This window comes from Xenia sp. Carnegie-2017, unplaced genomic scaffold (genome assembly GCF_021976095.1).
Source record: "Xenia sp. Carnegie-2017 unplaced genomic scaffold, XeniaSp_v1 HiC_scaffold_20, whole genome shotgun sequence".
NCBI lineage: Eukaryota > Metazoa > Cnidaria > Anthozoa > Malacalcyonacea > Xeniidae > Xenia > Xenia sp. Carnegie-2017.
In genome coordinates this window covers 6905841-6932372 of record NW_025813483.1, presented here as the reverse complement: position 1 = coordinate 6932372, position 26532 = coordinate 6905841, and the positions used below count along the sequence as shown (strand labels likewise).

The 26532-nt window shown below is 35.9% G+C and overlaps 3 protein-coding genes across 3 annotated transcripts; all 3 read left to right on the top strand.

The window, feature by feature from the left end:
• The first annotated feature begins 61 nt into the window (after positions 1-61).
• On the top strand, positions 62-6449 carry LOC124443425. Its single transcript, XM_046993920.1, has 6 exons — positions 62-549; positions 958-1076; positions 3539-3734; positions 3868-4110; positions 4679-4907; positions 6038-6449. Exons 1-5 carry the CDS (start codon positions 390-392, stop codon positions 4750-4752), a joined length of 792 nt encoding a protein of 263 aa, XP_046849876.1. The 5' UTR covers positions 62-389; the 3' UTR covers positions 4753-4907; positions 6038-6449.
• An 849-nt stretch (positions 6450-7298) lies between these two features.
• Positions 7299-14226, top strand: LOC124443424 (protein mono-ADP-ribosyltransferase PARP15-like). The gene is made up of 6 exons (XM_046993919.1): positions 7299-7920; positions 8120-8449; positions 9414-9635; positions 10149-11690; positions 13060-13398; positions 13735-14226. The coding sequence occupies exons 4-6, from the start codon at positions 10499-10501 to the stop codon at positions 14007-14009; spliced, it is 1806 nt and encodes a 601-aa protein (XP_046849875.1). The 5' UTR covers positions 7299-7920; positions 8120-8449; positions 9414-9635; positions 10149-10498; the 3' UTR covers positions 14010-14226.
• Positions 14227-15418: 1192 nt separating this feature from the next.
• LOC124441586 (protein mono-ADP-ribosyltransferase PARP14-like) lies at positions 15419-26532 on the top strand (the record flags this gene model as incomplete). The annotated part of the gene is made up of 10 exons (XM_046992061.1): positions 15419-15617; positions 15751-15993; positions 16562-16792; positions 17929-17957; positions 18250-20169; positions 20755-21087; positions 21897-22118; positions 22363-23896; positions 25035-25373; positions 26043-26532. Coding segments are annotated over 10 exons (5325 nt in total), but the record flags the coding sequence as incomplete, so codon positions are not given.

Genomic DNA, 26532 nt, shown 5'->3' with positions numbered 1-26532 from the left:
AACTTTGAAGTAGAATTATTGTCATTGATTTCTCAAAAAAATTCATTCCATTCATTGTTTTTCCACCTTCAGTAATCAACACGAATTATTTGTTTTTGTTACAAAAGTTTTTTTAGAAAACAAAATTATAGCTATTGCAGTGGACATCGTACTTGAAGAGGCAGCGACTGCAGGCGAAGTGGGTTATCAAATTTCTTAGATATTTACATCCTTGTTTTTCTTGGAAGAGGACTCTCACTTCCGGATAAGTAAAACTTGATGCAGTTATACTTTCGCTTTGTATGAGTTTCGTGGTGATTAATTGATAAATTAAAGTTTGTAAGCCTTTTTCTACCCAGTCGGTCTGGAGTTTTTTGCCTTGTGAGTTGGGCTTCAATGAACGTAGAGTTATGTCACATTTACTCTATGTGAGGAATTTACCGAACGACATAGATCTGCTGAGATTAATAATCTACTTTCAGTCGGGTGAATCAGGAGGTGGCGATATAAATGAGGATAATAGTCAATTGGAAGACGGCGTTGCTGTTCTGGATTTTGAAAGCAAAGAAGGTAAGTTTCACTATCAAACATTATTTTATCTCCTCATTTGTAGGGGTTGTTACAGCGAATCATCAGCCTCTTGATCTTGGCTTATCACCTTGAATTTCAAACTTAGCATCATTTTACCTATAATACTCATTATTTCTCTTCTATACTTGACAAACGACCAAAGCTTGGCGTCGGTTGCTTTTCTAAAACATTACATTAACCGTGTGCTAAACCTCTAATACTTTTGTGATACTATTTGTACTGTAAAAGAGAACTTTGTAATACTCGTGATTTGACGAAAATTGGTGCAAATTTCACGTTATTATAAAAATTAAGATAATTCTAAAGTATGCAACATCTTACAGCACATATATCTAATTAGTTACTATCTGAAATTATGTGCATATCTAGAATATGTGTCATTTGTAGATTTGGAAAATGTTCTTCAACAAAAACATGAAATTGATGGATGCAAAATTGAAATCTCGGATAAACCATTCAAACTTAACACCCAAAAGAGTAGCACTAACAAGCCATCCATGTCTAATGTAAGTGTACTTTTGTAAATTTATTGATAATTAACATACATCATAACTAAATCATGCAGCCAGTACAACAGATTTAGGTCAAAATAAAGTATGATAGCTCATTTTATATTTAAAAGACTTTTTAACAATCATGTTTGTTAGAAGTTTTGAAGAATATTTAAGACTAAGATACTCTCTAAAGTATTTTAAAATGGAATTATATTTTCAGTAATGTATGACCTACCTGGATCCACTACCATAAATCAGCATTCAAAATTTCTATACATAAATTGATAAAAAAAACCCTTCTTTGATCTTTAGCTCCTTATAACCTTACACATATGTCTTATATGTTGCCTTTTAAATTACAATTGTTTTGGATTGACATTGATGAAAGTCCAAAATTTTGCACAACCCACCCAAAAAATTAATAGGTGGCTGTATACACATTTCATGATATAATTTTACAAATTATACTGATTTCTTTATTCGTAAATCGGGTATTCCATGCCATATCATATTAAACAAAAATATTTGGGGTTGAAGTTACTTTGCATAGGAGTTGTGGCAGATGCAATTTTGTATCTAGGTAGCTCAATAAATAGTGGGGTGTATAGTCGTTGCTGTATTCATATGTGAATATATTGCCATACAAAGTTACTTTTAAGTCCATCATTTTCGACCAATTTTTTTCATGCCTATATGAATGTGAGTCCCTGTAATTTGTTCGTGGAATGTGTAAACATTGCGCCAACAGAACAGAACACATGTATCAAACTATCAAGACTCGATTCATGAAATGAATAGGTGGATCCAAGGGTGGGGTGAACTAGGTGCGCATGCTCCTATTAGTAAGGATGATTTGACAGCTTGTTAATGAAAATTTTTTTGCATTACGTTTCCAAATGATGTACTAATTGGCGAATTGATTCCTGCCTTCGACTATGATACGGGTAGATATACGTACCCTTAGTATCGTTAGGATTATTGAGTGAGGTATTGTGGAAAGAGAGCAAATCAAATGCATCGCCATTGATGGAAGAGGGATGATTATTATATGGTGTAATTATTAATTGCTAGTTAAGAAAACGTTGTAGCGATTAAAAAATATTTTAGTAGAAAGTGAAAGGCGCAGTTATATATGGAAAAAACCAAGAAGCACAAAGTGAGCTGGCAGTGATTATTGTTAAAGAGTTCGAAGAGTGCCATTTTAGAAAGTGCAATGGTATAATGAGAGCATAACAACAAAGATCGCGTATCAATGTAAGTGGAGAACCGTAAAATGTAGAAGAAAAAGTGATGAATTGAAAAAAGAGAACTCACTAGCAAAACAAAGCAAATCATGTTTAATTTCTCGGCAAAAATATTTGATAAAACAATCTGGATTAGAGAAAGAAAGTGAACTGTATGAGGAGTTATTTTTTGAAATTGTCGGCTGGAAAAAGATTAAGGAGTATAGATTTCCTGGTTTATTTTATATACAAGGAAATGCATGCTAAAAAATGAGTAGTTCTACGTTCTGCAATCCTTCTCACGCCCATGCCCGACCTCTAATGTGCGCCCCTGTTGGGATAGTAAATTAAAAGAGGACAATATATTTGACAAACAATGGAAATCGTTTGCTTTAAATGACAGGCAAAGTTGTGGAAAAACTTAGACATAGAAATTTTTTAAACCTTTTAACTTATGGAAGCAAATTTTAGAAGGATGCAAGCTACTTCGATCTTTAGCAACAGCTTTTGCAAAAGCAGTGTTAAGACTATAGCATAAACAGATTCATATGTGAGTTTCGAGATTAGTTAGTATTGTAGAGATATATGAGATAGACTAGAGATGAGAGATTGAGCTTATGCCATGTGAATTTGTACCGTCAGCTTAATAACACATAATAATCAAAAGATTTTTCTTAGAGTTTTGTTCGAAAGATTGATAGAGAAATACAATAGCACTAAACGATTAAATGTTTGAATGAAGAAGTTCAGTAGCTAAAGCTGCTTTTAAAAAAGCAAAGGCTTATTACCTTGAAATATGTGGTACAGTGTGCGTAAAAGGATAGAAAAGCGTAATACAAAGTGTAAATACTTACATGAAGAAACAAGGACATTGAAATCAACATGATTCAAAGAATAGGCTTTGAGTTATGGATGGAGAAAGAAATTGACAGAGAAAAGACCAATGAAGAAGTGCTGGGAATAGTAGAAAAAAAAAGGCAGCAAATTGGAGAGACTTTAGCAAAAAAAAAGATGGATAAGTCTTAAACTGCATGAGAATATTTGCTGAAAGAAGTAATCGGAAATGAAAAACTTTAGTAAAAGATCTAGGATTGGAAAAAGATTTGATAAAACTGTCAAGCCAAGAAGTATATTTGATTTATTCGGAAAAAACATTCTGCGTTTTTATTCAACTTAGAAATTTTTGCTGATATCAAAAAGATCACGTTCTGCTCGCTTAAGATTTATTATTTTTTTATTTTTCTTTGAAAGAACTCCATTCCTGACAAGGAAAAAGCATATCTAGACGAAGTTCGCACAGTTATCGTAAGCGGTCTCAATATTGACACAACGGACGAAACATTGCACATGTTTTTTGAAAATGCCCGAAGATCTGGCGGAGGTAAAATCGAACATCTTGAGCGATGTGATTCGGATGTCGCTCATCTCACCTTTGCAAAGGCTGAAGGTATGTCAGCTCTGTTAATAAGACTCGAAACAACATCATTGGTCAATTCTGAAGATTATGAAACTTTTCTTTTAGAAATATGCACACGTATCACGAAATTTTTTCTAATTTTTAATCTTTGCAATAATTTCAGTGGCAGCAGAAGTTTTGAAGCGCGAGAAGCTGGAACTTGACGGTTACTTATTACAATTGAAAGAAAAACAACCGAAGCTGCATCTTCCTCCCGACAAGAAGAAATTGTACATCGAAAACATTAAGCCGAAGACTACAAAGGACAGTGTTTCAAATTACATTGAGCTTCAGACTGACGTAAGAGTTTGTGAACTGTGGTTTGGTGACAGCCAAAATGCCATAGTCCATTTTGAAAACAAAGTAGGTAAGTTAGAAAGTACATAGGGTGTTCTTTATATTGACTACTTAACTTGGTTATGACAACTAAAGAATTACATAACTTATGAACAGTTAAGTATCGTGGACAACGGCATCAAGGTACAGTTGTACCCAGCGTGACTTTTTACTTCCGCTATGCTGATGAATTGTTGTTCATTGGCTGTAAAGTTAAAGGTATCTGAAGAAATGAATAATGTTTAGATGCCAAATATTTACATACTAGGAGTAAATCTGCAAACTGTCTTTGCGCTAATGTTTAGATTGATCAGGAAAAAGATTTTTCGTTGTTTTTTTTTTCAAAAAAAAGCATTTATCTTTTAAAAATTAAACTCTTGCTTTTGTGTATGAACATAACTTTGTCTTGTTGATATGCTTTGGTATATGATGATAATTCCCAATATCATTTTAATACATAAATAAATTAACAACTTACACCTGCGAAAGTGATTATAGATTGGCGCATATAGCAATATTTAATTAAATTGTTCAGTTAAAACCCTTCATCTAGCCATTCACTTACGTGTATCACTTCATCATATCATTGATCTCTACAGATCTCGAGAAAGTATTAAAAAGAAAAGCCTTTAGAAGGAGCCGAGCTGAAAATTTCTCATCCTCCCTTATGTAACACGTTGTTGATTACTGGCCTTACCCAGAACACAACAAAGCAGGCCATCGAGATGTACTTTGAAAGTGAGAAATATGGTGGAGGTAAGATCTATGGAGAAGTCATTCACCAAAAAGAGCGTGGAGTAGCAGTTGTTTCTTTCTGTGATCCTGACGGTAATTATTACTCATTGTTCTACTTGCATGTATGTTCTTGCTCTTTTGTACGTCTGGTCGGTATTTGCTGCTTGTTTAAAATATGTAAACATATAAACAGCTCAAAAGCAATGTAAATAATTTCTAGTCTGAAGAGTCTTTAATTTACCATTAATGGTTTGATGTTTGTGAATGAAGATCGTCCAGTTGGTGTTGATGTTGACTGACATTTAAAGATACTCCCGGGTTCAAATCATTCACATTAATGGTTTGATTTACATATTACTAGCATGAAAACATGTTGAAATGAAAGTCTACATTTTTTGGAGATCTTTTACTTAAGACAATAAAAAATTCGGTGGATGTATGTATAAGCACATTAATAGAGTTAATGACATTTTGGCTGGTTGAGTATGCCAACTGTTTCAAAAGATACAAATACTTAAGAGATGAAGTCATTTTATCACTTTCTTTTTGTATGTTAGCGCACACAGAGAGTTGTATCCTAGCAATGTCAAGTTCGTTTTGATTTTAATCCTGCATTTAGGCCTCTGAAATGCTTCTCATTTGTCCTTCGTCTTGAAATTTAGCCACGTTTCTAATGTAGCAAGTCAAAGATTCTGTGCTCATTTGCTCACGGCAGATCCTAAAAATAGTTTGAAACAATTTTTGGTATAAAAAATTATTGTCACTGCTTCATAATGTCAAATTTTGTTTTGCTCGCCAAAGTTCGAACGCACACTTTGCTACTTTATGGTTCTGAACTTTCATAAAGCTTTATCACTGTGTAAGGAACCAACGGTAGGACCACTTTAATGTCCCGGAACTGTTTATTTCATTGCATTAATCGTTTTGGTTACCCAGCTCAGCGTTCTCATTTGTCAGAAAATGCAATTTAGTGTTTGCCATTATATTAGTCACCTGCGTAGTAAGATATCTGCAATGGATGATATTTTTTTATGCAGTAGTTTTACTGTTTGTTTTTACCTTTGGCTTTGTAGCTATTTGATGGTTGAGTGCACTTATATAATAACTTTTAAGTAGAAAAGAAATTTGCGACATGTCATGTTTCTGACAATTTTTGCGAAAAGTCATGTTTCGAGTCAATTTTGCGACAAGTCTTATTTCTGTCTTTTTACTTTCAATTACAGTTTTGAAGTCTTTATTGTCTAAAGAACAGAAATTAAATGGAGCCAAGCTGGGTGTTTGTCAGCACTACCAGTTCATGCGTGAGATCAAGGAAGTTGTCTATAAAAAGATAAGCGTCGATCGTTTTGTGTTAAATCACGTTAACAGAAAATGTCAACTTGAGGGCAGTGATCATTTGGGAACCGAATTGCTTCAAAGGATCAATGAAAATAACGGAGAGTTAACATTGCCCGAGGAAATGGCGAATGCTTGTGAGTCGTATTTTGATAGGTTTGTTGTTTTGGAGTTGCCCTTCAGCGAAAAGTTATTTCAAAAATCGGAAGATGAATTGCGAAAGCTATGTGGATTACCGGAAGTAAAAAAAGATGTTACGGCCATTGTCGATAAGAGTATGGTCAGGGTTGTTGTTGGAAAGGAAAAGGAAAAATATACTCGGCAAATGTTTCAAGACGCCTTATTAAAGATGGAAGAAAGCCTCAACATTGTTTCCACGGAGATGATTGTACCAAAAAATAAACTGGAACTATTATCGTTACATGGAATTGACGCATTTTTTGGCACGAAATGCCAAGCTGATGTTTGTATTGTGAAGCGAACTGGTCTAATCTCGATCAAAGGAACGGAGAAGCAAGTACAACAAGCGAAAACTTTGATTTTAGAAAAGTGCAGTCACATTACAGAGGATAGCATTCAGATTAAAGAAGCGCAGAAACGATTTCTTGAGTCTGGAAATCTGACGCCATCAATCGTCGCATGAGAGACGCTGGAATGAAAGGGATCATCTTATTCAATGAAGAATCGACGGGAAATAAAGTGAAAGTGCTTGTTTTCAATGGCACCAAGTGAAAAAATGGAGACATTTTAAATGATAATATTTATGAGAAGCTGTTTCGCCTCGAAAATGAAAGCGTTGATCTTCAGACCGATCTTTGGCAAGACTTTAAGGCTAAAGCTCTTAGCAATACCGTCGATATCATTGAAAAGGCCTTGATAAAATATCTGTCATCGGTGAAAGAGGAAAGTGGAGGAAACCTATGAAACGGTGCAGGAATTCATGGATGAAAACACGATTGTGAGTGACGAAATAAACGTCGGGCTGGATTGAGCAGATTTTGAGCGAGTACCATGGAAAGAGCTTGATAATATACAACATAATTTCATGAATGCGTCAGTGAAGATCAAAAGCAAAGATGGATTATAAAATAAAGGGACGAGCTACGGTGTTCAGGAAGCTAGAATGAGTATCAATAACATTCTATCCAAAGTGGCTTCGGATAAAGTTTCTTTCGTGGAACCTTATGCCCACCAATATTTTCATTCAAAAGAAGGAGAAATGTTTCTGACGGGATTGCAATCTCGCCACAATTGTGTCATTTATGTCGGGGAGACATGCCGGCGTTTCAAATGATAGTATGTACCCCCGACTCCGTCAAGCATACAGAGTTCGGGGTCACTTGGATATTACGAAACTGCTGAAAAGATTAGACTGCTTTTATTCCATGGTGATATAACGCGACATCCGTGTGACGTAATTGTAAACGCTGCCAACGAAGAATTAAAGCATATATAGGTGGAGTTGCAAAATGCATTCTCGATGCCGGAGGTTATGAGATTCAGGATGAGTGCGAAGCCCATGTTGAAAAGAGGGACAGCTTTATGAAGGAGAATGTTTTGTTGGAAAGCCGGGAAAATTACATTTTAGTGCATCATACACGCTGTGGCTCCAAAATGGAACGACAGAAATCACGAGAAAACGCGAAGAATACTTCATGTTACATGTACAAAGGTGCTGTTTGAAGCAAAAGAGTTTCAAACGATCGCAATTCCTGCTCTTGGGAGTGGTGTTTTGAATTCCAAAGATGTCTGCGCTGAAGTGATGATTGAGGTTTGTTTACTGGATAACGTTTGTGTTCTTGTACAATTCAAGCTCACGTGTGTTTTTTGATACACTTGCATCTATTTAAGTATGGGGAGGGTGTTCTATGAATTAACTTTCACATTTTGGCTTATGGTTCTTGTTTATATTTGTACATGTTAATCAATTTTTTCGTGAAATCCCTTGAAAAAACCTGTTTCTTTTAAAGGCAGTAAGGAATTTAGTAGCACTCATCGTGATAGCAAACTAAAGAGATTCATTTTGTCAACAATGATAAGGCAAGCTTTATGCATTTCAAAAGCAATTTGATTTGAAATTTGGCAGTAGTTCTTCCGGGAAAACAAATTATATTTCCGGGGCAACTTCAAAAATAAAGAAAACTGCGCATGGGTATTACCAGTCTGCCAGTAAGAAAGCATCGAGCATCTCAAGATCAAGTGTTGACAATGTATTCCGTCAAAGAGAACCCGTTGACCATATTGTTATCAAAGGAAAGATGAGAATTTCTGTAGTCGTTGGTGACTTGTCAAAATATACGGTATGCGCATGTTATCAGATTTCAAGTATTTTGTTCATTAAAGCTTTGAGATTCCATTTGAATCGTAATAGTTTGAAGAAAAATGTCACCTTCGCACTTTGCTATGATCATTAAACATGCAGATACGGTCATGTGTGAGTTACAAGTTAATTAAGTCTGCAGGCTGTGTTGTTGTATGTTGTATAAGTAATAGTATAGTTTGGCGTGCAAATACGTATAAAAATACCTCAGACTTAAACGGCTTACCAATTTGTTCTTCGTATCGTTCTTTTTATCATTGAACTTGTCTTGATTGCTACTGTGGAAAGCTTTGTTTACTTAAAACTACCGCCATGTTGTTTTGAATTGAAAGAAGCTTGGCTTTCATTGCTTTTAAGCTAACCAGGTTATAGCATTTACATTTCTACAGAGCAATTACACATTTTGCGTAATTGGCTACTTATTTTCATAGCATAATAATTTACTAATATTACATTTGCGTAATAATTACGTCGAATAAAGTTCACAGTCAAAGCACAAAAACGTCTCTATCACCCTTTTTTCGGGTGCTAATGTTTCATATCTCTGCTACATATAGCTCTTTGGAACTTTGTAGAACTTACATTAAAAACGTTACCAAACCGTAATAAAACCAAAATAAACACACCGCCACGAATAGACGTCACATCTGGAGAGCAAAATATTCAATGAAAGCCGGGCTGTTAGTTCCATGCGGTGTTCTAGTATTTACAACACTGGCCCATATACCCATATATTCCATTGATGCGCACTTTTAGCCCAGTGTACTTTTATATCAGACTTGAGAATTTGTCATTAATAAACAGTGCATTTAAACATCTCAGGAGTGTGTCAGAATCACATCGTGACTTCGACACATTTTCGGCTCGATCTGCCAGTGGCATAGCTCTACTTCTGACAAACAATGACATAATCCTTTTTGTTGATTTCATCTTTCTTTGTGCAGGCTGACGTTCTTGTTAATACTACTGGAGAATCTCTTCAGCTTCATTCCAATCCCTGCAGCCAATCGCTGAGCACAGCTGCAGGGCCCGAACTTCAAAACGAGTGCAATAGGATTGGTTCGTTGAAGTTAAACAATGTGGCAATCACCTCAGGTAGTAATTTACAATGTCACAACGTCTATCATGTCGTATGTGTTAAATGGAATAACGGCGAAGGAGAAAAGGTAGGTGTATCGTAAGACATCAAGTATTTTTATGCTTGGTCTTAAAAGCTATATTGTGGTGATTGTATCATTATATACCTTGCTTGTATCATCATACCCAGAGATTGTATCATTATAAGCAATGAATTTTATCTTTATATACTGAACTTTTTTCCACGGGTGTAACACCACATGTTGTACATAAAAATATTTAAAAGAACACCTGATTTTGCTGTTTAGCGCTTAAATTTCATTTCTGATGCCAAAGACTATACTGTGCAAATGTTTCTTCTTCAACGGTATATTCTGTCGTGATTCTCAGATCAGGAGGCCCCTTAATAGTTTTGCCCAATCGGGTTCCTTAGGTTGTATCGCTTGTACTATTATACACTCAACTTATATCATTATAAACGATGCTTTTACTGTTTTACACAGAGCTTTTGTCGTAGGCAGCGCTTATATTATTATACAGAGTGATTGCACCTTTACACGTTGTACTTTTATAATTATAGACGGAGCTTTTAATTTTATTAGGTATTGCGATCTATTATAAAGCTATGCTTGTCAACCGCTACTACGAATGGAAAACAGTCGATTGCATTTCCAGCAATTGGGACCGGAATCCTCGGATTCCCTCAAAAAGAAGCAGCGAGAATATTCTTCAAAAAGACTAAGTCGTTTGCGAGGAAGACTCAAATAGTAGTCTAAAAGAAGTTGCTTTTGTCCTTTTCCACAAGGATTTGAAAACTATTGAAGCTTTTCAAAGTGAATTAAAACAACAAGAAGAATGGAATGGAAGCAGTGATTCTGAAATCGAGGGTGCAAGTGAATTTCGTCAGCGATTTAGTAAAAGTTTCTCAACTGAAGACGATAAGAACAATGTAATGTCTATTAAAGTGTGCGACGATAAAGAAATTTATATTGTTAAAGGTGATATCACGAAAGAAACTAGTGATGTCATTGCCCATGTGACAAACCCACACTTAGTAATGGGAAGTGGCGTTGCCAGAGCCTTATCTAAGGCTGGTGGTAGAGAGATTGAGCGTGCCTGCGAACTCCTATTGAAACGTGACGCGCCGTTGCATTTCAATACTGTTTTGACTACTGCTGGAAATTTAAAGGCAAACTATATCGCACATATGGTCGCTGGAAACAGTCCAAGTTTAAATGAAATCGAGAAATGTCTGAAAGATTTATTTGATACGATTACTAAACTAGAGTTAGAAAGCGTCTCGTTACCTGCCGTAGGAACGGGCTCTTTAAACTGCGATCCTGAAAAGGTTGCTTCGACACTTCTCAAATCAATCATCCGTGGCCAACAATCAAATCCTGGATCGCCCAACAAAGTTCGCATTGTTTTAAAGGAAGACGAACTTGTCGAGGTATTCGAGAAAGCCGTGAACGGCATGAGCGAATTTGGTGATCAAAGCTGGTGGAAGAGAATTAGCAACTATTTGACTGGATCATCCGTGCCGCGGATCAATATTAAACCAAAATCACCAAATAACTCCAGGACCCTGTGGCTTTCAATTTATGCGAAAGACGATGAATGTCTAAGGTTGACAATTGCAGGTATTATGGATGTGATTAAGTCGCACAAAAAAAGAGACAAATTTGAGGACGAGAACATTAAAAACTTATCATCGTCACAAATAAAAGATCTGGAAGACTTATTCCTTGCATACAACATCGAAGCTACTATTGAAGAAAAACTTGATCGGATTTTGATGTATGGACATGCCGACGACATCTTAAAAGTTAAAAGCGAGATTTTCAAGTTCTTCAAAGAACTTGACCAAGTGGAGAAAGAATGGAAGAAGGATGAATTTGATCATGGTTTGGCCAGTATTGTTTCCCAGTGCGTTCAATGGTACTATGTGGGTCCAAAAACTGGAGCTCTCGTAGAATACGATCCAAGAACAAACGCCATTATTGAAAAGGCGTATAGCAATCAGGAGAAATCTGTAAAATTTTGCTTAAAAGAACAAGATTGTGAAATCGATTTCCATGGAATGATTGAGAAAAACTCATCTCTTAAGGTGCCAGACTTGAAAGTAATAAGAAAAGAACTCAAAGGTTAGTTTGCTTTAGGTCAGGCGCAATTGCCAAACTGGGAAATAGATATTGATTTTTTTCTATCGAAAAGTGTTAATTGCTTTCTATTGTTTTCATTTTGTTTTCTAGAAATGCGCAGCCGATCCGAATGTTGTAACCTAATAAAGTTCTTGTATAAAATGCTTAATAATTCCCAATAATTATTAAGATTGTGGCTTTTTCAGTACATAATGAACTCACCCCAAACCCTAACCTCTCGAGTGGTCATTGACAATTTCAATAATTGATTGATAGCAATGAGCAATTATTGGATGAAATTGAGCATGATATCAAGAATTATTCAGACCGAGGTCATTGTCGTTTTTAGAAACTGTGGCGAACATCGCTGTTGTTTAATTTGTTTTCAAAACCGGCTTTTAATGGCAGCCATATTTGTAGAAACTGTTATCTGTAGGTTATGTCATAACCTACAGATATCGATAATTATCTGCAGGTAATTGACCAATCACGGCCGAGAATATTCACACAGTGAATAACAACAAAACGTATTGGTTACAACGTTCGGATCTTTTGAATGCGCCATACTTGATGTAGCACCGTAATTTGGAAAGTATTTATCATGTTCAATATTATTTGCAATCATTGAGGAAAACGTTTACTATCAAACATTGTTTGCAATAAACACAAAATCCTTGGAAATAAATAGATTTTTCAAAACGTGATTAGAAAAAAGTAAATAAAAAACATTAATGTTCACTCAAATTTTTTCCCTGTTAAGTATTAACTGCGGAGTGACAAATCTGAATAAAGTATTGCGATAATTGGTTTTTGCGAAATTTGTGCGAGGTGCCATGTATCCGTCAATATTAATTTTAAAAATTCATGTAGCAATTTCAATTCAACATTTTTGTATCGTCCAACGTCTAGTTTTACTTGAAATTGGAATGATGAATTTAAAAACAGCTACAAAAACCCGTTGGCTCAAAACACAATTAATGTTTTAACTTATAAGAACATTTTTCCGACAACTGTTTACTTAAAATCGTGTCCAATTTCTTTGAATAACGATTTGTTATGTAGGAATACGCAATACTTGATGTACTCCCAAATTTGCAAAACTTTAGATTGTCAAAAGTATTCGCTACTTTTTGGCATCATGTAACACGTTGAATGCTTCAAAGTGCTGATTTTATACGAATGCGTTAGAAATCGTTCGTAGAAATTGAAATTTGACATTTGACAATTCGCTCGAGTTTACATATAAGAAGCTTTTGTTGTGCAGTTTGAATATTTTTTGTTGAAAGTTTTAATTATAACAATTTTTGTTTAAGTATTGCGATGAGAAAAATTAAACCCTTTTGACCGTAGATAAATTCTGTTTTGTAAATAGCGGAAACTGCTCTCCCTGATTACTGGGATCCTCAACCTCGTGATGCAAACGGCAAAGAACATGTCTTTCATCTTGTTACTTTGGATCAGCAGAATCCACGTCATCAGAAGGAATACAATGAGGTGAGCGCTGACTTCTTAAAGACTGCCAGGCACAAAATAATTAGCATTCAAAGGGTCCAGAATCCCACTTTGTACAAGCAGTATCTGCTGAAGAAGAAAAGTTTGGATGCAAAAAATGGAAGCTGTGAAAAATGGTTGTTTCACGGCACAGCAGGCAATAATTTACAAAAAATCAACGAAAGTGGACTGAATCGAAGTTTTTCTGGTTACTCTCATGGTAAGTCTGAAATGATTGTAAGGTCCCGGATGTTGATGTACGCAATTGATCTTTTTAAATGTATAGACGATCGAGAAATATGCTTACAGTAAAGTTTTTTACTGACTGCTCAACTCATCTTGCCTTTAAATTTTTTTCATTACATTTGCTTCTTCCATGAAAGTGCATCATTAAAACTATTTTTCAACATTTCAACTGAAAGTTGTACTTTTGTGAAAACAGACAATATGTTATCAATTTCCTTACAAGAATAAATATAATGTTAAAATTAATATTCAAGTCAATAAACTCATCATGAAAACGTAGTGACATTTTGAGTGCCCTTTGTCTGTTTAGGAGCGGCTCACGGACGAGGTGTATACTTTGCTACTGATGCATCTATGTCTGCTGGATATGCACAGCCATATGGCTCAACCGGAAGTCGATATATGTATCGCACCAAAGTTGCTGTTGGTAAATTCACTCTTAGTAACCAAAGTTTCGTTGTTCCACCAGACATATCTCCTGGTAATGCCTACGACTCTGTTGTCGACAACATGGCCAATCCCAAAATTTATGTTTTATTTTACGATAATCAGTACTATCCCGAATACCTTATCACCTTCACTTGAAATTTTACTCGAGACAAGGTGTTGTTAAACGATTTTAAATATGTGTAATTTCATCATTGACTAGCTAATTAATGAATATGAAATTTCTAAATATAAAATCTTTTTATGGAAAATGTTTGGGCTCAAACCGAAACTCGGTTTTTTAAGATACCTTTGTTCTTTTACAAAATTATTGCTACATAATTTTCCAAATAAAATGTGCACTTGACCTTTTGTAGATAGTGCTATCACTTTTGTTAACATAATTTGGAAAAAAAGAGCGTAATTTTTCCAATTTTCGATATAAAAGTACTCCTAGCATAATTTGTAAAGTTTTCTAGAGAAAGAAAGTGAACTGTATAAGGAGTTATTTTTTGAAATTGTCGGCTGGAAAAAGATTAAGGAGTATAGATTTCCTGGTTTATTTTATATACAAGGAAATGCATGCTAAAAAATGAGTAGTTCTACGTTCTGCAATCCTTCTCACGCCCATGCCCGACCTCTAATGTGCGCCCCTGTTGGGATAGTAGATTAAAAAAGGACAATATATTTGACAAACAATGGAAATCGTTTGCTTTAAATGACAGGCAAAGTTGTGGAAAAACTTAGATATAGAAATTTTTTAAACCTTTTAACTTATGGAAGCAAATTTTAGAAGGATGCAAGCTACTTCGATCTTTAGCAACAGCTTTTGCAAAAGCAGTGTTAAGACTATAGCATAAACAGATTCATATGTGAGTTTCGAGATTAGTATTGTAGAGATATATAAGATAGACTAGAGATGAGAGATTGAGCTTATGCCATGTGAATTTGTACCGTCAGCTTAATAACACATAATAATCAAAAGATTTTTCTTAGAGTTTTGTTCGAAAGATTGATAGAGAAATACAATAGCACTAAACGATTAAATGTTTGAATGAAGAAGTTCAGTAGCTAAAGCTGCTTTTAAAAAAGCAAAGGCTTACTACCTTGAAATATGTGGTACAGTGTGCGTAAAAGGATAGAAAAGCGTAATACAAAGTGTAAATACTTACATGAAGAAACAAGGACATTGAAATCGACATGATTTAAAGAATAGGCTTTGAGTTATGGATGGAGAAAAAAATTGACTGAGAGAAGACCAATGAAAAGGAGCTGGGAATAGTAGAAAAGAAAAGGCAGCAATTAGAGAGACTTTAGCAAAAAAAAAGATGGATAAGTCTTAAACTGCATGAGAATATTTGCTAAAGAAGTAATCGGAAATGAAAACTTTAGTAAAAGATCTAGGATTGGAAAAAGATTTGATAAAACTGTCAAGCCAAGATGTATATTTGATTTATTCGGAAAAAACATTCTGTGTTTTTATTCAACTTAGAAATTTTTGCTGATATCAAAAGGATCACGTTCAGATTTCTCCTCGCTTAAAAATTATAATTTTCATTTTTCTTTGAAAGAACTCTATTCCTGACAAGGAAAAAGCATATCTAGACGAAGTTCGCACAGTTATCGTAAGCGGTCTCAATATTGACACAACGGACGAAACATTGCACATGTTTTTTGGACATGCCCGAAGATCTGGCGGAGGTAAAATCGAACATCTTGAGCGATGTGATTCGGATGTCGCTCATCTCACCTTTGCAAAGCCTGAAGGTATGTCAGCTCTGTTAATAAGACTCGAAACAACATCATTGGTCAATTCTGAAGATTATGAAACTTTTCTTTTTGAAATATGCACACGTATCACGAAATCTTTTCTAATTTTTAATCTTTGCAATAATTTCAGTGGCAGCAGAAGTTTTGAAGCGCGAGAAGCTGGAACTTGACGGTTACTTATTACAATTGAAAGAAAAACAACCGAAGCTGCATCTTCCTCCCGACAAGAACAAATTGTACATCGAAAACATTAAGCCGAAGACTACAAAGGACAATGTTTCAAATTACATTGAGCTTCAGACTGACGTAAGAGTTTGTGAACTGTGGTTTGGTGACAGTCAAAATGCCATAGTCCTTTTTGAAAACACAGTAGGTAAGTTAGAAAGTATATAGGGTGTTCTTTATATTGACTACTTAACTTGGTTATGACAACTAAAGAATTACATGACTTATGAACAGTTAAGTATCGTGGACAACGGTATCAAGGTACAGTTGTACCCAGTGTGACTTTTCACTTCCGCTATGCTGATGAATTGGTGTTCATTGGCTGTAAAGTTAAAGGTATCTGAAGAAATGAATAATGCTTAGATGCCCAATATTTACATACTAGGAGTAAATCTGCAAACTGGCTATGCGCTACTGTTTAGATTGGTCATGAAAAAGATTTTTCGTTGTTTTTATTTTGAAAAAAACACATTTGTCTTTTACAAATTAAAGTCTTGCTTTTGTGTATGAACATAACTTTGTCTTGTTGATATGCTTTGGTATATGATGATAATTCCCAAGATCATTTTAATACATAAATAAATTAACAACTTACACCTGCGAAAGTGACTAAAGATAGGCGCATATAGCAATATTGAATTAAATTGTTCGGTTAAAACCCTTCATCTAGCCATTCACTTACGTGTATCACTTCATCATATCATTGATCTCTACAGATCTCGAGAAAGTATTAAAAAAGAAAAAACCTTTAGAAGGAGCTGAGCTGAAAATTTCCCATCCTCCCTTATGTAACACGTTGTTGATTACTGGCCTTACCCAGAACACAACAAAGCAAGCCATCGAGATGTACTTTGAAAGTGAGAAATACGGTGGAGGTAAGATCTATGGAGAAGTCATTCACCAAAAAGAGCGTGGAGTAGCAGTTGTTTCTTTCTGTGATCCTGACGGTAATTATTACTCATTGTTCTACCTGCATGTATATACTTGCTCTTTTGTACGTCTGGTCGGTATTTGCTGCTTGTTTAAAATATGTAAACATATATACAGCTCTAAAGCAATGTAAATAATTTCTAGTCTGAAGAGTCTTTTTAATTTACCATTAATGGTTTGATGTTTGTGAATGAAGATCGTCCAGTTGGTGTTGATGTTGACTGACATTTAAAGATACTCCCGGGTTCTAATCATTCACATTAATGGTTTGATTTACATATTACTAGCATAAAAAACATGTTGAAATGAAAGTCTACATTTGTTGGTGATCTTTTACTTAAGACTATAAAAAATTCGGTGGATGTATGTATATGCACATTAATAGAGTTAATGACATTTTTGCTGGTTGAGTATGCCAACTGTTTCAAAAGATACAAATACTTAAGAGATGAACTTATTTTAACACTTTCTTTTTTATGTTAACGCACACAGAGAGTTGTATACTAGCAATGTCAAGTTTGTTTTGGTTTTAATCCTGTTTTTAGGCCTCTGAAATGCTTCTCATTTGTCGTTCGTCTTGAAATTCAGCCACGTTTCTAAGGTAGCAAGTCAAAGATTCTGTGCTCATTTGCTCACGGCAGAAACTAAAAATAGTTTGAAACAGTTTTTCGTATAAAAAGTTGTTGTCACTGCTTCATAATGTCAAATTTTGTTTTGCTCGCCAAAGTTCGAACGCACACTTTGCTACTTTATGGTACTGAACTTTCATAGAGCTTTATCACTGTGTAAGCAACCAACGGTAGGACCAATTTAATGTCCCGGAACTGTTTATTTCATTGCATTAATCGTTTTGGTTACCCAACTCAGCGTTCCCATTTGTCAGAAAATGCAGTTTATTGTTTCCATTATATTAGTCACCTGCGTAGTAAGATATTTGCCATGGATGATATTTTGTTATGCAGTAGTTTAACTGTTTGTTTTTTACCTTATGGCTTTGTAGCTATTTGATGGTTGAGTGCACTTTTATAATAACTTTTAAGTAGAAAAAAGAAATTTGCGACATGTCATGTTTCTGACAATTTTTGCGACAAGTCATGTTTTTGAGTCAATTTTGCGACAAATCTTATTTCTGTCTTTTTACTTTCAATTACAGTTTTGAAATCTTTATTGTCTAAAGCAGGGGTCTCCAAACTTTACAGCCAGAGGGCCACATGAACTTTCATCCAGCATGTTGAGGGCCGAAGAATATAAAAATTTCCACGTTACCCTTTAGCTTTTTAAATTTCGCAATGTGCTTGAAACGGAAGTGGGAAGTTGGTAGAAAAATTGACGTAAGCCACTCTTGCTAGTTGGCTTGCGACATAACGTGAACTTTCTGCACAAAGTTTATTTTGTTTAATAATATTTTTTCTTAAGTGCCTCTGCGGGCCGGATTGAGAGGCCCAACGGGCCGCATCTGGCCCGCGGGCCGTAGTTTGGAGACCCCTGGTCTAAAGAACAGAAATTAAATGGAGCCAAGCTGGGTGTCTGTCAGCACTACCAGTTCATGCGTGAGATCAAGGAAGTTGTCTATAAAAAGATAAGCGTCGATCGTTATGTGTTAAATCACGTAAACAGAAAATGTCAACTTGAGTTCAGTGATCATTTGGGAACCGAATTGCTTCAAAGGATCAATGAAAATAACGGAGAGTTAACATTGCCCGAGGAAATGGCGAATGCTTGTAAGTCGTATTTTGATAGGTTTGTTGTTTTGGAGTTGCCCTTCAGCGAAAAGTTATTTCAAAAATCGGAAGATGAATTGCGAAAGCTATGTGGGTTACCGGAAGTGAAAAATGATGTTACGGCCATTATGGATAAGAGTATGGTCAGGGTTGTTGTTGGAAAGGAAAAGGAAAAATATGCTCGGCAAATGTTTCAAGACGCCTTATCAAAGATGGAAGAAAGCCTCAACATTGTTTCCACGGAGACGACTGTACCAAAAAATAAACTGGAACTATTATCGTTACATGGATTTGACGCATTTTTTGGCAAGAAATGCCAAGCTGATGTTTGTATTGTGAAGCGAACTGGTCTAATCTCGATCAAAGGAACAGAGAAGCAAGTACAACAAGCGAAAACTTTGATTTTAGAAAAGTGCAGTCACATTACAGAGGATAGCATTCAGATCAAAGAAGCACAGAAACGATTTCTTGAGTCTGGAAATCTGGACGCCATCAATTGTCGCATGAGAGACGCTGGAATGAAAGGGATCATCTTATTCAATGAGGAATCGATAGGAAATAAAATGAAAGTGCTTGTATTCAATGGCACCAAAGTGAAAAATGTGGAGACGTTTTTAAATGATAACATTTATGAGAAAGTATTTCGTCTGGAAGATGAAAGCGTTGATCTACTTCAGACTAATCTTTGGCAAGACTTTAAGACTAAAGCTCTTCAAAACACCCCTTTTTCCATCGATATCATTGAAAAAGGCCTTGATAAGATATCTGTCATCGGTGAAAGAAGAAAAGTGGAGGAAACCTGTGAAGCGGTGCAAGAATTCATGGATGAAAACACGATTGTGAGTGACGAAATGAACGTCGGTGCTGGATTGAGCAGATTTCTGAACGAGTACCATGGGAAAGAGCTTGAGAATATCTGCCATATTTTCATGAATGCGTCTGTGAAGATTGAAAGCAAAGATGGAATTATAAAAATTAAGGGGACAAACTACGGTGTCCAGGAAGCTACAAAGAGTATCAATAACATTCTATCCAAAGTGGCTTCGGACAAAGTTTCTTTCGTGGAAGCTCGTGCTCGTCAATATTTTCATTCACAAGAAGGCAAAGTGTTTCTGACTGGAATGGAATCACGGCATAATTGTGTAATTCATGTCAGTGAAGACAGTACTGGTGCTTCAGACATTTCCAATACCATACCACCGATTTCGTCAAGCGTGATCACGCCGAGTTCGAGGTATATTGGCGATTACGAAACTGCGGAAAAGATTAAACTTCGTTTATTCTTAGGTGATATAACGAGACATCAGTGTGACGTGATCGTGAACGCTGCAAACGGAGATTTGAAGCATGTTGGTGGAGTTGCAAAGTGCATTCTCGATGCAGCAGGTAATGAGGTTCAAGACGAGTGCGACGCTTACGTCGAGGCTGCGGGACCACTCTACGAAGGAGAATGTTTCGTTGGAAAACCGGGAAAACTGCATTTTAAGTGCATTATACACGCTGTGGCTCCAAAATGGAACGACAGAAATCACGAGAAAACGCGTAGAATACTTCATGTTACATGTACAAAGGTGCTGTTTGAAGCAAAGGAGTTTCAAAGAATCGCAATTCCTACTCTTGGGAGTGGTGTCTTCGGAGTTCCAAAGGAGGTCTGCGCTGAAGTGATGATTGAGGTTTGTAAACTGCCTAACTGTTTGTGTTTAGTGTTTATGATGAAAATTGTCAACTGTAATCGTTTAATGCGATACGAAAAAGTTGAAGGAAGTGTATGAATAACATTTTATAATGGCGGGTTATCTCATCTCTCTCGTGTTTGTGTGGCCGTGGTTGACGTGCCATGTTTGCAAATACAGATATTTATCTAGCGATAGAATGATCAAAATGTTGTTGTTAGCCCTAGTTTACAACTTGAGAAACAGATTTAAACAGTTTTAGTAAACAGTTTTGTGATCATTCTAAGGCTCTTGTATTCATTAAGGTCTCCGAAGCGACGTTGGCTGTTTTATCAGTTTCTAAAATACAACTTAAATAATTGATTATATTTTTCTATTATTTTTGCCTACTTATATTGTTTTCTGGAAAAGGGAGTTCTTGTCCAATCAATGGACTCGTTACTTTCAAACAATTAGAAGTCATATTTACTTTTCGATATGCTTGTATCTAATTTTTTGTATGAATTGAACCTCATTTTTTTGCCAACTGATCCTTTGTGTGTACTTGATCGTTACAGAATTTTCGTACTATCCCTTTTTTTAAAGGCAGCGAAGGAATTTAGTAGCACTCATGGTGATAGCAAGCTGAAAGAGATTCATTTTGTCAACAATGATAAGGCCAGCTTTGATGCATTTCAAAGGCAATTTGATTCAAAATTTGGCAGTGGTTCTTCTGTCAAGACGAACTTTCTTTCACGGCCAATACCAAGAAAAAGACATGTCGAAATTAATAGCAACTCGTCTTTCGGCAAGATAGCACCAATCGTCTCAAAATTGAGTCTTGACGAAAAAATTCGCGAAAGGAAGCCTGCTGACCATATTCTTATCGAAGGAAATATAAAAATTTATATTGTTGTTGGTGACTTATCAAAGCATCGGGTATGAACATGTTATCTGATGTCTTGCTTTCAAATTCTTTATTATTGATATTCTTTTTAGGTTATTTATAATAGTTTTATGAAACATGCATTTTGCATTTTTTCATGATATGTCAACGCTTAGAACAGAGATGGATCCAGTGTTAGGCAGAGTTAATTGCAACAGTCATTTTTGAACTTAGTTTGCATTTCAAACACTTCACTGGCTGTTCATTTTGCGAAAATTCTTTTTTTAGAACTAATAGCATTTGTGAAGGAATTTTAAATTTGAAAGTGAGTAGTTTAATTTATTTTGACGAACGCTGCATCTGCTACTGCCATCAAGATTATTTTAACATCAGACTTAAGTAAAAAGTTCAAACAAATGTTGAAAGTATCGTGTCTACCTCATAATCTTATCACAAAAGGTCAAAACTTTTAAAATAGCAATTCCGACGTGAGCCGCACCACTCTAGTATTGGTTAACGATGACATAATCGTTTTTGTTGATTTTGACTTACTGATGATTCGTATTATCAGTGGTCTTTGGTAACGGTCCAGCATTCCTCATTCGATTAGCCTGCTAAATTTGAGTAATAATACTCAACTGTTATGTTGTTTCTGCCGTGATCCGTTCTCAGCTAAATTAATCACGGGGTTTTCAAAATACTGTTTTTCTTAATTATGAATCTCAACACATTTTCGAGATTCATAATTGATAATTTTTTAAAATTAGTATCTATTTTGTCTTCTGGCGAAAAATTCATCAATTCTTCGAGTATCCTCGAGTCGTAACATTGTCATTGAAACCTTTGATTATGATTTGTGCAGGCTGACATTCTGGTCAATACCACTGGACAAACTCTTCAGCTCAGTTACAATCACTGCAGTCGATCATTGAGCGCCGTCGCAGGACCTGAACTTCAGAACGAATGCAATAGGATCGGCCCATTAAAGTTGTATGAAGTGAAAGTCACTGCGGGGGGTAATTTACAATGCGACAGTGTTTATCATGTTTTATGTGTTAAATGGAACAACGGCGAAGGAGAAAAGGTAGGTACATGCCAGTAATATGCACGTTAGCTAAAATATAATTTACTTTGGTCGACAAAGCTATGTTTTGCCTACATACAGTGCTTGTATCATTGAATACGGTGCTTTTAGTATTATACACATTGCTTTTACCGTTATACGGACAGCTTTTCCATTATACATGAGCTTGTACCATTATGAACAGAGCTTCTACCATTACACACAGAGCTCGTACCATTTTATACGAGGCTTTTATCATTATCAGGTTTTACGATCAATTATTAAACAGTGTTTGTCAACTGCTTGTGCAAATGGAAAACAATCTATTGCATTTCCAGCGATTGGGACTGGTGTCCTTGATTTCCCTCACAAAGAAGCAGCGAGAATATTCTTTGAAGTGACCAAGTCATTTGCGAGGCAGAACTCAAATTGTAGCCTGAAAGAAGTTGCTTTCGTACTTTTCCGCAAAGATTTGAAAATTATTGAAGCTTTTCAAAATGAATTAAAGCAACAAGAAGAATGGAATGACAGCAGTGAATCTGAAGACGGCGGCTCAAGTGGATTTCAACAACGATTTAATAGAAATTTTAACTCGTCTCAAAACAATAAAAGTATTGTAGTGTGTCTTGAAGTTTGCGACAACAAAGTAATCGAAATTGCTAAAGGTGACATCACGAAAGAGTCGAGTGATGTCATAGCCCATGTGACCAACTCCAACTTAGTGATGCGCAGTGGCGTTGCCAGAGCCTTATCTCAAGCTGGGGGAAGAGAGATCAAACGTGCCTGTAAAAGTGCTTTAAATAGTAGCCCGCCGTTAGCTTCCTCTACTGTCTTGACTAGTGCTGGGACTTTGAGGGCAAAATATATTGCACATATGGTTGCCAGAAGCAATCCAAGTTTAAATGAAATTGAGAGTTGCCTGAAAGATTTTTTTGATACCATAAGAAAAATGGGGCTTCAAAGTGTCTCATTACCTGCCGTTGGAACGGGCTCTTTAAACCACGATCCTGAAAAGGCTGCCTTGACTCTTCTTAAATCAATCATACGTTCCCAACGGTCAAATCCTGGCTCGCCCAACAAAGTTCGTGTTGTTTTGAAGGACGACGAACTCGTCGAAGTATTCCAGAAAGCTGTAAAGACGATAAGCGAATGTGGCGATCAAAGCTTATGGAAGAAAATTACCAATCCTTTCTCTGGATCGTCCGTCCCTCGCATTACTGTACAGCCAAAATCAAAAAATGACGCCAGAATCGATCTATCGATCTATGCTAAAGACGATGAGTCTCTAAAAATGGCAATAACAGGAATTTCGAATATTATCAAGTCCCAGAAAAAAAAGGACAAATTTGAAGACGAAAACATTAAGAACTTATCAACCTCGCAAATAAAGGATCTGCAAGACTTGTTTGTTGCTAACAACATCCAAGCTACAATTGAAGTAAACCTTGACCGAATTCTGATGTACGGACATCCTGATGACGTTTTTAAAGTCAAAAATGAGATTTTCCGGTTTTTAAAAGAACTTGATAAAGTAGAAACAGAGAAAAAGAGGATTGAATTCGATAAGGGTTTGGCCAATATTGTTTCCCAGTGTATCCAATGGTACTATGTGAATCCAAAAACTGGAGCTCCAGAGGAATATGACCCAGGAACAAATGCCATAATTGAGAAGGCGTATAGCAAGAAGGAAAAGTCCGTAGAGTTTCGCTTCAAAAAACAAGATTGTGAAATTGATTTCGATGCGAAGTTAGGGAAAACCTCAACTCATAAACTGAAAATAATAAGAAAAGATCTCAAAGGTACGTTTCGTTTCAATTTTAACAAAATTGTCGAATAGCGTTTAATCATTACGTGTTATAAAATATCGAAGTATTTTTTTGCAAATCGCTTCTTAAGACAGCCCAAGTGAGGTTTTTTGCTGTTCAGTTGCTGCGCATGCGAAGCTAACCACTATGCTACACTGAACAAGTGTCCGTCGGTCGATTTGTTAATTTGTCTGTCGTTATCCTCCGAGATAGTCGGATGTACGAGCTATGACGAAGAACGCCGTTTAGTGTGTTCGTTACTTTGTCGGGAAATATCGCAATGCTGTTTTCCAAACAATTCTTCATTTCGTTCTGCACATGTCCTCTAAAAAATTGCAAGAAATCTAAATGACGTTACTTTCCTTGATGTAATTCTTGTGAGCATATGCATTTACGAGGCGTGCAATCTAAGCTAAAGCGTTCGAAAAATGCAGAAATGGTTAAACAATTACTTGATTACTTGTAGGCTACCCACTTGTACGCATTGCGTACCTATTTTTAATTGGTTCGGTGAATGTAAAGTTCGATGTTTGAAACAGTCCTTAGTAATATAGTATCATCAAATGTATCAATCGACTTGCGATAAACTACAAGCGTTCTTGGTCGAAGGGAATGAAGATTGCTCTGCTGTTGTCATGCAATGTGTTTGTACAGTTATCATGACAAGGTGATATAACAAGCTGAGTTAACGTACTCACGAATTCAACACATGTTTTAACTTATAACAACATTTTTCAGACAACTGTTTGCTTATATCGTGTCCAATTTCTTTGAATAACGATTTGTTATGCAAAAATACGCAATACTTGATGTGGTCCCAAGATTGGGTAACTCTGCTTGTCAAAAGTATTGGCTACTTTTTGGCATCATGTAAAACGTTGAATGCTTTGAAGCTCTGATTTCACACAAATGCCTTCACTTTTTATGACAATTTTAGCAGTCGTTCGAAGAAAATGATATTTGACATTTGACAATTCGCTCGAGTTTCCTTTATGTATGTCTTTAAGAAGCTTTTGTTGTGCAGTTTGAGATTTTTTTCTTGAAAGTTTTAATTATAACAATTTTTGTTTAAGTATTGCGATGAAAGAAATTAAACCCTTTTGACCGAAGCAAAATTCTGTTTTGTAAATAGCCGAAACTGCTCTCCCTGATTACTGGGATCCTCAGCCTCGTGATGCAAACGGCAAAGAACATGTCTTTCATCTTGTTACTTTGGATCAGCAGAATCCCCGTCATCAGAAGGAATACAATGAGGTGAGCGCTGACTTCTTAAAGACTGCCAGGCGCAACATAATTAGCATTCAAAGAGTCCAGAATCCCACTTTGTATAAGCAGTATCTGCTGAAGAAGAAAAGTTTGGATGAAAAAAATGGAAGCTGTGAAAAATGGTTGTTTCACGGCACAGCAGGCAATAATTTACAAAAAATCAACAAAAGTGGACTGAATCGAAGTTTTGCTGGTAACTCTCATGGTAAGTCTGAAATGATTGTAAGATCCCGGATATTGATGTACGCCACAGGGGTCTCCAAACTACGGCCGCGGGCCAGATGCGGCCCGTTGGGCCTCTCAATCCGGCCCGCAGAGACACTTAAGAAAGCCAATTTCACCACTCACATTGAGAAAACTGAACAGACTAATTGTGATTTTGTTATGATATTACACTTTGTTGAAATTTAACCTTTAAATTTTGAATAAATATTTTCTTAACTAATGAAGCTTGTGTTATGTACTCCGTTTTATTAAAATATTCGCTCTTTGACCAGCGGTATACGATTCGTCGGCCCTCAACATGCTGGATGAAAGTCATGTGGCCCTCTGGCTGTAAAGTTTGGAGACCCCTGATGTACGCAATTGATCTTTTTAAATGTATAGGCGATCAAGAAATATGCTTACAGTAAAGTTTTTTACTGACTGCTCAATTCATCTTGCCTTTAAAATTTTTTCATTACATTTGTTTCTTCCAGCAGACTGCATATGTTAAAGTTAACATTTCAACTAAAAGTTGTACTTTTGTGAAAACTGACAACATGTTATCAATTTCCTTACAAGAATAAATATAATGTTAAATTTAATATTCAACAAGTCAATAAACTCATCATGAAAAACGTTGTGCCATTTTGATAGCCCTTTGTCTGTTTAGGAGCGGCTCACGGACGAGGTGTATACTTTGCTACTGATGCATCTTTGTCTGCTGGATATGCACAGCCATATGGCTCAACCGGAAGTCGATATATGTATCGCACCAAAGTTGCTGTTGGTAAATATACTCGTAGTAACCCAAGTTTCGTAGTTCCACCAGACATATCTCCGGGTAATGCTTACGACTCTGTTGTCGACAACATGGCCAATCCGAAAATTTATGTCTTGTTTTACGATAATCAGTACTATCCCGAGTACCTTATCACCTTCACTTGAAATTTTACTCAAGACAAGGTGCTGTTAAACGATTTTAAATATGTGTAATTTCATCATTGACTACCTAAGTAATGAATATAATATTTCTATAAACATAAAAATGTTTTAGAAAAAAAGTTTAGACTCAACCCGAAACTCGGTTTTCTAAGACATCTTTGTTATTGTACAAAATTGTTGCTATATAATTTTTGCAAATAAAATACCTACGTGTCTTT